Raw genomic sequence first — 13,487 nt, 5'->3', positions numbered from 1 at the left:
TATGAATTCAACCTGCCCTTGATACCCACAGTGAAAGATGAATGCTTGTTGTCTGTGTTTATTCTGTGTATGATATAAACACAGCAAAGCACATTCAGCATGAAACAGAAAAACTCAGTGCCTAATTACATAAGTAGTCTCATTGGAGTCAATCACTTCCTTTTAGTTAGACACATACCTTGCTCAGTCAGGTGTAAAATTACCACATTAACAATTGTCTCACTTGCCTCTCTCTGCAGGCTAAGGGAACACTGTGCTGTGCATGCAGGACTGATTTGATTGTCTCCATCTTTTATTGAGAAATAACGTGTGTCATGGCAATATCAGGCGACTATTGTTTCCTTTATTCTGTTCAGAGGGAGGAATAATGGGTGTCAGGAAAAAGTACAACTGTGTGTCTTGATAATAAAAGTGGCATATTAATGAGCATCGTCAAACCATTACAATCAATGCGGGGGAATGGATCCTGCCTGCTTAAACTCTGCAAGTGTTCAGCAGCTTCACACCCAGCTGCCTTTTCTTTCCATCCCAGGGCTTTCCACTCCTTCACAAAGCCATCAGACACTGTGAAATCATAAGCTCAAGGGAATGGGTGGAGACTTTTTCATAGTACAAGTGACTGTTGAGAACAGTTACTCTGTTCAGCAGTAGCAGCAAATGCATCCCATAATCTATATTCTCAAGGCTGCAACGTAATTAAAAGACCACAGAGGAAGACAGGTAAAATGGGCATGCACAAAGGTATGGATGTCTACTGGTTTACATTTTTGAAAGACAGAAGGTAAGTTTCTGAATTTTACATAATTTTAAAATTTTAAACCCTGCTTGATGTGCCAATGTATAATAAAGTCATCTAAATAATTAGTTTTAAAATTTAGTTTCAAAAATCCAGATTGACAATTTCCCTCCACAACCCAAGAAAAGAAAAGAGGGGTGGAAGGGGGCTGGAAAAACTGCAAACACCGTCAAGGTGACACACTAAGTTGTTTGAGCATTTATTGACAGAATAACAACACAGGTCACACAGCTCTGGCCCTTCAGGAATACTTACATAAAATCTCTTAGGTTTTATGACATACAAATTGTTCATTTTTACTCTTGGATGACTGAATTTCAAATTATGTTGAAAAGCAGGACACCTTCAATTCCCACTTCTGCTTGGTTTACTTTAACTTCTAATCCCCTCTCCACATCATATGTTCTGAGCTATTTTAATTCACATTATTCTTGTAATTTGTGTACTGAATTCACCTAATAATTCATTTTGATTATACAAATCTCCAAAGCATCATTTGTTGGGTTTTTTTTTTAGTAGGTTACAGAATAGATTGCTTTTCATTGCAACATTTCTTTCAGGTACCATTCTGAGTATAAAGCTTAAACTTGCAGTTAGTCTTGCACTTAGCATATGCTCACTTAGCATAGCCACATTCATTATTTTTATTGTTGAACACTTTAGGTAAGAGCTCCATACACACACAGGGGTGCCTCAACTTTTCAGCATGTTGCAAAGGCTAAAACACCAGCACCACTGTGAAACAGCTCAATTGGAGAATCTTTCCAGATAAAAAGATGCAAATTGTCCCATCAAACATCCTGCACAGCTTCCAGATTTGCCATTCCCAGTGTTCAAAAAATAAATGCAATCTCCAAAACTAGCAAGCCAACTAATGTAACTCACACAAAATGAGCCATACCTACATACAGGGCAATCCAAGCTTTATTACTATAAAATACCATTTTCAGTAATGTGGTCAAGTAAACAGTTTGTAGTAAGTTTCTTCTCTGATACCTACCAGAAACTGCACTGTAGAAAAAATATCCATGTATTCCTCAATATAAGTAATAGGTAGTTGGGGTTTTTTTGGTTTTTTTTTTTACTGGCCCAGGACCCCCACCTTGGCACAAGAAATTTGAAGTATATACCTTTTCCTATATCTGTGAAAAAACTCAATTTGTAAATGTTTAATCACACACTATTAATCTTACAGCATTCATCACATTTCAAAATGGTGCTTGAGCCAGGAGAGGACAAAAAAAGAGAAGAAAGATCCAGCTGGGGAACAGAGAGAATGGGAAGACAACGAGGTCTGCAGGAGCAGCAGAAAGGAAAGGCAGGTGTAATACACTCACCTGGGCACCTGGGCCCGAACCCCTTTTTTCCCCACATCCTCCTCCAATGTCAAAACCACATTTTGAGTAAAGTCTTACTCCTCAAGTCATGGGGAAATGTGAGGGTGAGAGCCACAGGCCTGAAAACCTGGAAAACTGCTCCAACTACATCACTGCTCTACACAGAGAGCTCGTGCACACAAACTGCATGTTCACTCCACTGCTAGCACTTGATAAAAACAGTTTATACTGCTTTCTAAAGGACCTGCTTATATCTTAAATTCAGTACAAATACTGGGATGTAACTAACAGAAATAGTCACACAATGAACAATAAAAACAATAAACACAGAACAAGTGTTCTCAGGACTTTGTCCCCTTCACTGATTTACATGTCTATATTGTGCACTGAATGAGGCAGAGGGACCAAAAATCTCACACCACCTGTGATTTTATTAGCATGGACTGTATGCATGTGACTGAACACTGAATAGGGAACCTAAATTTTACATATTCACAAGTGCTTGATTTTGGAGTTTTTCTGTTTGATCCTTTAGATGTTTTAAAAATCATTTCAATGGTTTCCATGGAGAAATCACAGCCCAGTGGTTTAAGACCAGACTTATTAGACTGGGAACAGAGTCTGAATCCTGGATCAGGTACCAATCATGGATGTCACATTAGACAAATCACTCAATGGCTTCACTTTGATGTATTATTGGGAAGAGGAGGCTGAAAGAGTTTTCTGGATGGTCTCTGTTCAACTGCTGTGGCAAAGAATAGCCCCTCCAAAAACTTTTGTACAAATAGAACACACAGAAATATTATCCTCACCCAAAAAAGATGTCTCTAATAATAATTTCATCAAGAAAAATATAAAAATCAGTCAACCAGGTTATTTCAGAAGGCCTATTAGCCCAGCATCCTCTCTCCAACTAAAGCCCAAAACAAATATCAAGAAGAACAGGGAAAGGATCTGCTGAATAAAGATTACTCATCACCCTTCTCAAACCAAATATGTTGCTCTCCCTGTTTGGGCTGTTATTCATACATACAGCAGTTTTTCTGTCTACCATCCTCACCACCCTGTGGCCAAGGACTCTCCAGATTAATTATGTGCTGTGTGAAAAGCTATTTTCTTTGGCACTGGGGTGCCAGCACAGTGTTACCGAAAACTGTTGCCAAAACCAACAACTGCAAGACCCTTATTTTACATTTGAGTAAGATATTTATATTTAAAATTGCAAAATTTATATTTCAAAATTTCTCGGTCATGTTCTATAGGGAGTAGAAATAGTTGCATGTTATTTGGTCTCTCCTTAACTTTTAATATGCTCTGTAAGCATGGATCCTGACATGGCTGCACACATGGTTGTAACTGATTTCACAAGAGAGGAAACTCTGCACTGCTATTGTATTGTGCTCCAGCTGCTGCTCTGAGCCAAGCCCACGCTGCAATTGGCTTTGTGCTATGATAGATCTCAAGATGCTCTTAATGAGCTGACTTTATTCAGCCACCATCAAAAATATGTACTTTGTTCCAAATAACTGCATGTCAAGCCCGCAGGGCGGGCCAGGAGAGTCACAGATAAAAACAGACAGGGTTTCACTCCTAAGGATTACAAGTTTTTAGGGCAGTCAGTGCTGCTGACCAAACCACTGTCCATGGTGACTGCTGCTCTCTTGTCAAAAAAGCAGTAGAGCACAGAGAATAAGTTCTTTCAATAAAGGATGTGCTTGAGGGCTAATGATTGATAATTTTAGATTCCAACACTACAGGAAGAAAAAGAAAAGTATGAGGTTGTATAACACAAGTGGACCATTCCAGTAGCATTAGAAAGCTGCATCTTGACTTCAGGAGGCTCCAAATTGAGCTCCTCAATGTTTTGGTGACAGCGACGTGGGAGGAGATATATCTGCTGCCAACAGGAGTTATTGACTAAGATGGTCTTAAACACAGTGGAGAAAATGAGTACTATGTATGGAGCAAAAATTAATTGCTCAATTAACACCTTCGCATTTCTGCTTTTATTAACTATGCTCTTGAAAGAGAAGGCAGTGGATAGTGAAATTGTCTCATGCTTCTACACAGCCCAGTTTTACTGGCCAGGAGATCATGGGAAATATATCTGTTAACTTGTGATCACCTGGCAATTCTTTTGTGCATGCTGCACAGGACCATGACCCCAGAAAGAACAGGTGACCTGAAATCAGGGAATGAAAACCAAAGCAATAGAGACAATAAGCAACTGAGTCAACAAGAGGCTCTCCACTTAAGGATGCGAACCTAGGAGCCCTCATAAGCACTTGTGGCTAGGTCTGCTGAGCCCTTTGCACTTACTCATACAGGCAGAAAAACCTGTCAGATTAAGTTTCAAAATATTTCACATAACTATAGCTTTTCCTTCCTTTTATACAGATACAACAGTTCTCTGGACTGGACCACTTCTCCAGCAAGCACAGATCACTGCTACATTCCTTTTAAATTAGTTATAAATCTACAGCAGTGAGAAAATCTGTGACAGCAAAGAGATCAGGATCTGTATTCTGACAAGTTACATGAATCATGGGTTTTAAATGAGCTATTTCTATAACTGCTGTGCATTCTATATCACCTTGAACAGTTTCGTGCAGAGAACAGCTCCAGCATCAGAAGCACTGTGCCCTCAGAGACTGAGAGAGAGAGATCACCCCCTGAATACCTTCATGGGCAAAACTGATTCAACCTGCAGATATTAACTGAATTTATTGCTAACAAAATCAAAGGATAACGAGAAATTAAACAAGCCTTAATAAATCTTTCCCCCGATCCTGGCTCCTTCCCAGGCTTTGTCTCCTCCTCCCCAGCAGCATAAACAGATGGGGAGTAGCCCCCTCAGGTCCAAGGCCCACTCACACAAACCCAACAGATACAAAAATAATTACATCTGAATTTCAACACCTCACACAACTTAATCTATGCAATGAAATGAAGAACAACACTAGGAGGAGTTTAAAAAGTACGTGGCAAATTTACAAAGTCAGTTTATATAATTCAAAATCCAAACACAAGCATAGCAATTGCAATGACTGTACCACATTTCATAAATATCTAATCATGAACAAAAATACAAAGATTCTTATATTAAAATTTCAAATTCTCATATTTATTAATAGAGTGGATTTAGGACAACAGAAAATGTAGTGGCTTCAGTAATAGTGTCTTGAGTCTGTGTCTAGCCATGCTAGTTTTAGAATGAAAAATATTATATTCTAATAGCACTGCTTTATAAATACCTACTGGTTTAAAATTATTAAATCAATTATATCTTGAATGCCTCACCCAAAAAGTGTGACCATCCCAATGTCTTACACTTGCCGTGGCATTTTCATCATGTGCCATGTGACACTAAAATGTGGGTGAATGCGCTTGCCTGCTTTTGCAGTGATTTATTCACTGTATATTAGCTATAAAAAAATATACAATGCTCAAGACTGTGAAGAATGAAGATAAACATCTCAGCATGAGTCAAAACTCCCATAAAGCCATAATAAGACTCATCAACCCTTGAAAGCCTTATAGCCACAAAAAATTCCAAGGCTATGGGAAAGTCATGGTTTTTTTCTTTCCATCTTGGCCTACATTTTATTTATAATGCACTCCAATGCTTCATAAAGGCCTTCAACTCCACTTCCAACAGACACACCTGCATGCAAAAAACATAAACCTAATAGGCAGTTCCAGTGATCTGATATGCTTTAATATCAAGCTATCAGCACGTCTTGCTGTCTCCCATTGCTGACATTTAAAGTTAATCTACCTTACTTTGCTGATGTCAGTGTAAAAGGGACACAAAAATCAGACTCAATACAGAAATAACCAAAGAGAATGATTTTTTTTTCTTCTTTAGCTCTTACTAAAAATACTCGAGTATTTTTCCTATCAGGAGAAATCCTATAACACATAAAAATTATTTTATCTTTAATCATCTGTTTACTATAGCATCACTATACTGCCTACACATTGGAAGATACACAACTTCTGTCATGGACACATCTTTCAGATTATTAAATATATTTCAGACTAAGAAATATAAAAAAACCTGCTTTGAAACAAAGAAAACAGCAGTGCAAGACAGCTCTCAGAGTGCCATTGGCTAAAGGAACATGCCCACACAATTATAGTTTGTGATTAAAACAATGTAAAAAAGGCCAATTTATTGACTGGCATCAAACAGAAGCAATTGTTAAACCTGAGATGTACTCTTGTTGCCAGGAAACATTCTATGTGTATTATGAATAAAGACTCCCTGTGATTATCCCCACTACCATAGAAAAAAGAAGAGTAATTATTCAAAATCTGGTTGCTTTTTATAACAGGTCCAAATAATTTATTCCTGAGGTGACCAGCAACAAGCCCACTCAAATACACATCCCAAAGCAAAAATACATAAGGACCCACAGTGCAATTAAGAATCCAAATTCCAGAATACACCAGAACTGAGTCACTTAGAAATAACAGGTCTAATCTTTAAGACTCCGCCATATATTGAGTTTTAATCCCTTAAGTGTTTCCTGTGTAATGTTGCAGAAAAATGTAACAGGGGGAAAAAAAATTGTAGTCTATGCTCTGGCAGAAATAAGCCATTATACAGCCTAAATATTAATTAGAATAAACACTGGTTTGATTTTTATTTCACAGTACCTGATGTTTTTCTGCCCAAGCATCAGTCATATTGCACACATTTGCTTTATGGTGTATGATTGTAACTAAATCCACCTCATTTAATCATTCCAATAAATCTGCAACTCAGTAGAAACCACTAAATGAGATGTTAATAGCACACTAAATATACCTGTTAGACAGATTGTACGTGTAAAATATGAAAGTACAGTGAACAGTATTTGCACTTGATTAAGCTCATTCTCCACCACAAAGCTACATGAGAAGGATTAGCAAACACACCTCGTCCATGTTTCTGAAGAACTGCTCCTGTTTAGCATCTGAGTATGTTCAAGGCAACTTCTATCTTTCTGATAGTATAATAAGGATGTCTGAGGGTGGAATTTATGCTTTAAAACAAACATTTTCAACAAAATATCAAGTGTTAGGGCAAGGCTTGCATACTAACTACATCTAAATCTCCTTGTACACAAGAGAACAACTAATTGCCACAAAACCTGGATGGCAACTTACACATTGTTCCTGGTAAAATGTGATGGGTGGGGGCTTATTTAAGGTATTTCATCCCAAATGCTATCAATCACTTTAAGAAACTTTATGATGTGCTGTAGAGCACAAGCCCTACAATAAACCCTGCTAAGCTGTAGGACTGCACATCCCACAGCAAGTGTTCCCTGCCTCCCCTCTCACTGAGGTACAGGAGACTGCAGAGCACCAAGTCTTTTGTTTTTAAACAAATGGCACATATTACTTCAACATGTTACTGCCACAGCATGTGGTGCAAGGCTGCCAAGCAGAACTGGAACTTATCAGGACAAAAAGCAGAGAAGGACATTTTCCCCTGATATATTTTACAGCCTCCCATGTTCAAGCCCTGTCAAGATCACGCACAGAAACACTGCAACATACTACAGACCAAGAGCCTCTAAGGTCTAAAAATGATATTTATATCTGTATTTACTACCCCTGGCTCTTCAGCTGAAGCCCTGACAGTGAGTTTTACTCATTTCATAGATGACAGTGTTTTATGTTCACACACACAATGGTGTCCATGGGTGAGGAGTTGTTCACAAACCTTGTTGTCCCAGGAAACCAAAACTGTCCTGGAAAACTGAAACTTCTTCCCTCTAACTGCTGCCACTAAGCACTGACTCCCACGAGGTCCAGCCCGACAGGCACACTTCAGAGTACTGTGCTGTACCAAGCAGCCACCATTTGCCTGCCATAACTCTCCTTAACTAGAGCACTCAGTTGCTAAACCAATTTTTATCACCTTTCCCTTCCACTCGTAGTGCAGCCTTAATGCTGCACTATTGCATCCCATCCTGGAGTTCAGTGAAATTGCTCCAATTGTCTTTATTCTACCCCTATCTATGGCTTCTATAATTCATTTAGAGAATTCCAGTAAAAGGGCATGACATGTCTTCCACTATCCACCTATAACATTCTCTATGTCCCAAATCACTCTTATTTCTTTTTATTTTTTCCCAAGATTTTTTCATAGAAAAGAGCCATTTAACAAATCTGTACAATCAGAATCTCTCTGTAGTCAAGTAGTTATACCTCTGTCCTCTGCTTATGATGCTGTAATTTCTTCCAGAACGGATCTCTGGTTTACTTACCATTTTCTGAAGAAATCCTAATATATAATCTACCTGATTCTGGGTCCATTGTTCTCTCCAGTTTACTGATGGTGATGGCAGAGCATTGTCCTGCCCTATCATTTCAGCTCACCTCAGCTTCATTCTGTTCTCATCTACTACCCAAATTTCAGTGTCTGCCTGGGATGCTAAAGTTTCCTTCTTAAAGTGAAATTGGGAGTATCCACAGGAAATCTCATTTGTCTCTAGTTTATTGTCTCACTGCCTACATATAAATATGCGTTTGTAGAGTTTTTGTTGCGCTCATCTCCACTTCTCTTTCCATTTTTGGTGTCACTTAAACTATGGCAGTATCTCTTTTAATGCTGAAATCCTTCAAGTCTTAGTCTGTGCCCTTTCTGCACCACCCTCCTCCATGACCACTTCGACAACTTTGACACAGTTCAGTCTTTAATTAATCAGCCCAGTGTACTACATTTACAGTAATGCAATTCCTTATGCACAAAACCTTTTGCTAGTCAAGATATGCGACTGTCTGATTTTACAGGTTTGGGTTTTTTAATATTCTATTTCCTCTTCAATATTTGAGTTTTGGTTGATTGTTTTTTTTGTTGGTTTGTTTTGTTTTGCTTTTTTTTTCATAAATCCCCAGCAATCACTATATTCATGTCCATATTATTTCTGTTCCTTTTTATTTCTCTGTGCTTTTCACAAAAATTGCAAACGACACAAATTCCTGCCAGAGTAATTGAGTTGAATTTGCCAGTAGTCCACAATGCAATTTAATTGAACTACATATGTTTTCTTTTCTAAAACAAATATAACAGTATCCTGGGTTTTTTTATAAAGACTATCAGTGTGTTATTCACTAAATCCAAAGAGGATCATTACTCTGATTTTACTTTTTATAACACTGCTAAAATAGATTGTTGAAATGGAATGCAGAATCATGCACAAAGCGAGTCCTTTTCTCTCATCATAAAACCATCATTTTTCCATTTATGGTTTTGCTGAACAATATTAATAAGGTTTCCCACTGAACCACAGAGATGAATCATTTCAGTAGTAGTTGAAACCCCTGTTTTGTGTGTATACACATCTCTAACATGTAAACATTTATAAAGCACTTGCAGATGTCTCAAGGAGAATAGAAACATTTATCTTATCTTCAGATGGTATTACAGCAAAAATACCACCTTGGCTTTTATCTGTGTTTTTCCAATCTGTATTGCCTAAAGATAAAGCCCTAAAATACTACAATAGCTGTCCTGAGGTGCTCACACCTCTTTCCCTGTGCCAGCATTTTGGCAAGGAAACACTGTGGCAGGTAAGTGATGAATATTGCTGTTAGTAAAAAAGAGGCAGAAGTGGTGTTTCTGCTATCACGGGGAAAATGGGAACATTTCTTCAATTAGCCTCCAAATTTCTGAAAACCTCACATAACAACAGAACCAGAGGCTCAGAAAATCAAACCAGTACTTTATATTGTGTGTTTTATAATTTACTAAAATGCAGATGATTTTAATAGTAGCTCATTAGCAGTAATGACTATTCCATGCAGTGCTGGATTATTCTTGTCCTTAGTGACTTCAATAATTATTAGACTGAAAATCCATTTCTATAATCTCCAGTCGTCTTTCCAATTTATGCTTCCTAGTCAGAACATAAAAACACATTTCCCTGTATTTCCATGCATACCTATCTCAAAAAGACAACTATAACTATATTTACATGTGCAATTCAAGGCATACTAAACATATATATACAATATGTAATATTTCTATATACAAAAATATATATTCTAGTAGCTCAAGTTTCAATAGAACTTTGGGAGTAAAAACATTATTGCATTTCTGTAGAGCCATTTCATTTCTACAACATTACTAGATTAATAAATATGCAGTAAGAGTTTTACTTGGAGTTTTTGGCACATTAAAGGTATGCAAATGAAGAAAACTAGTATGAAAACATAGATTTTATTAACTAATCCAAACATCCCAATTTCAAAGAAATATAATTAATATAATTAATGCAATAATAATAATAATAAGAAAATATTGCAGAAAGGCTGTTCAGTGCTGAGGCTTCTCTGAAACTCGAGTTATCTGTGCTGAAATTTATATTTACTATAATCAAAGACTGCAGGGAGTTTCTCCCTGGTATCACCTGTGACACTTCCAGTGCATTTTTCTAGTCTTTATTCCATCCTTAATGAACCATTTTAGTTTAAAGTGCAGGGATGTTCTGGCATTGGTGGAAAGTACCCGGATAAAAGTCATATCAAAACCAAGCTGATGGTTGTTAATTCAGCAGCTGGCAGGACAACCTTGTGGAGAACTTCAGCTTGAAACAGCAATGACATCAAAGCTCATTGTCCCTTAAGGAATTGTTTGGCCAATGTACAAGAGTCTGAAAAATTAATATTCAGCCTGTTGTGCCTGAAATTGTACAGAACGTTTTATCCAGTATGTTCCTCAAATTCAATTGTTGTAATTTCAAAAACAAACAAAAAAAACCCCTAAAATTTAGTTTTCTATTACTGTAATTCTGTTCAGGAAGTATGAAAACCCAGAAAAGACAAAAACCAGCTTTTTCTGAGACAAATATAATTAATCAATGCATGAGTTACAACTCAGTAATATTTCAAAACAGAGCCCTCACTAATCCAACCCTCCTTTGTCCTTACATGAGATATTTCCTTCTCTTTTTCTACTGAAAGAAAAACATAAAACCAATCCTAAATAAATGACATGCCATAAATGAATACTTCACAGAAAGCATGGCTGGCTATCATTATTTCTTGTTTACAAAACTAAGAAATCTTCAAAATACACATTTAAAGATTTATATGTTTAAAAAAAATCATGATTCTGATGCAGCTGTCAAATACCAACCACTTGATGCCAGCATAAAATACAATTATCCTAATTTAAAATGCATCTCATTAAAACTTAAAAGCCAAAGGTGACAGCACATAGCAACTACATTTTATAGAACATGAACACCACTCAAAAGCTGAATTATACTAGTGAGAGGGGAGGCAGAGAACACTTGCTGTGGGATGTACAATCTTAAGCTTAGCAGGGTTTATTGTAGAGCTTGTGCTCTACAGCACATCATAAGGTTTCTTAAAGTGATTGATAGCATTTGGGATGAAATATCTTAAATAAGCCCCCACCCATCACATTTTACCAGGAGCAATGTGTAAGTATACTCAAATGACAGTATTCAGTGCAGCAAACATAAAGTTTTTTTCTCCTTCCATTCCAAAAACATTTCCTTCTTTCTAAGAAGTCATAGGCAAATCAATTCCCATCATTTGCCAGAAGATGTCTCAAAGCAAAGCACTGCAAAAGCCAGCCACCACGAGTTAGCAGAGTGCAGCAGCCTGTCATATAATAATATGCAAATATAACAATAATATTATTATTAATATCTGTCAGCAGACGTTAATGAAGCCTGACAGGCTGATGGAGCCCCACGAGCTCAGGCTTACCTCGGCAGCTGGTCCCGTTGCCCACGTAGCCGGGCTTGCAGGTGCAGCTGTGTCCCCTGATGGTGTTAGTGCAGATGGCATTCTCATCACACCTGTGCTGCCCACTGCCACACTCATCGTGCTCTAAGGAAAAAGGGGAAGAACAATTTACAAGATGCAGCGAGCTTTGCAGTGAGCTGATGGGGCATCTGGAAAGCAAGTGGGAGAACCAGGATGCTGCAATGCTGAGTGCTGGTGATAGTAAAAGGGTTTTAAAATCATGGGGATTTAGGGTTAAAAGGAAAATTAAGCTTAGTAAGCCCTGAAAAGAAAAATAAATACCCTAAGTACAGGAATGCTTTGTACCTTAATAGAACTGCACCTGGGTGGCTAGTGCATGATAAATGATATAATTGTTAGATGTGAAGATTGTTTAGTAATTAAATATAATTACTGTTTAATTGTAAGAATAATCATGATAAACTGTGGCCAGGGGCCTAAGAAAGATCACAAGAAACTCATGTCAATGTATACAATAGAACAACATAAGTTTAATAATTAATATGTAAGTTCTATAATGATAGAATATAAAATACGTTGAGCTCGAAAGCCGTGTGGGAGTCAGATTTGGGTCTGTACCCCTGATTCCCAGAGCTCTCAATAAAACACCTGCAGATAATCATATCCCATAATTATGTGTGCTCCTGAATGCTGACAATGGGGGCTTGGCATGGGGGTCAGCTATGGCCTTGCTCCTGCTCAGAAACCCAACACGTGCATGGCAACAGAAGTTTGTTTAGGTTTAAAAACGGAAGAAAAAGAATGGGTGAGGAGGCAAAGTAAGGGCTTTGACAAAAAGCTACGAAGAAGATTTTCAGGGAAAAATATCTGCTGTGAAGATTAACCTTTACATCACTGTCCATCAGCAGCAGTAATGATCATAAATACAAGCTAAGTAACACCAGAGGGGCCCTACCAGCCCGCCCTGGAACTACACGGTTCAGCTGTCACAACTGCTTGCTCTAATTCATGTTGAACTGACTCGTAGTAACATTTCACAATTTTAGAGCACCAGTCATACCATTGAGCCTCTAAGAGGTTCCCAGACAAACAGGCCATATTTTGCTTTCACCCAGCAGCTCCAGCTGCTACCCTGAGCCAAATTTGCCTCAGCTCCTACACTTCAGTCTCCTGCTACCTTTTTGTTCTTGTAAAGCACCAGGCAGAGGTGATGAGCTACCTGACCCCAAAGCTTTCTGCTTCTTCCTGCAGTTACAAGGAGCTTCCCTCATATGGGATTGCACAAAGAAGGCCTCAATATTTTACACTTTTGCACTGGTGCCTTTATAATTTTCTCCAGTGGAATACAAAGAATGCAATGAATTTTCCTAAAATCACACAACGGATAATTGGCATAAAAAAATCAGAACCTGGAACCTTTCTTTATATGCAGCTGCAATCATCAGGCTGGTATCCATACACTGAGAGGTAAAAGCCATGCTTTGCTGGAATTAGTATTTGCTTAAGCTTTTTACCATTGCATCAGGGGGTTCAAAGGACTACAGACAAGTCTAGCCTTCTATAGATCACAGAGAGGCAGTGCCTCTAAAATATGAGCAAAATACTTCTTTTTGCAG

At 37.9% G+C, this 13,487-nt stretch overlaps 1 protein-coding gene across 3 annotated transcripts in view; it reads right to left on the bottom strand.

Moving 5' to 3' along the window:
* NELL1 (neural EGFL like 1) overlaps nucleotides 1-13,487 on the bottom strand; it is a 286,520-nt gene that overhangs the window by 101,673 nt on the left and 171,360 nt on the right. For all 3 annotated transcript variants that reach the window (XM_021528531.4, XM_021528532.4, XM_021528533.3), the window contains exon 14: nucleotides 11,872-11,994. In XM_021528531.4, the coding sequence (XP_021384206.3) occupies nucleotides 11,872-11,994 (123 nt within the window). The remainder of the gene's footprint in view (nucleotides 1-11,871; nucleotides 11,995-13,487) is intronic.

The sequence above is a fragment of the Lonchura striata genome, chromosome 5 (assembly GCF_050655825.1).
Source record: "Lonchura striata isolate lonStrDom1 chromosome 5, ASM5065582v1, whole genome shotgun sequence".
In the NCBI taxonomy this organism is placed as follows: domain Eukaryota; kingdom Metazoa; phylum Chordata; class Aves; order Passeriformes; family Estrildidae; genus Lonchura; species Lonchura striata.
This window is presented reverse-complemented; position numbering and strand designations above follow the sequence as displayed.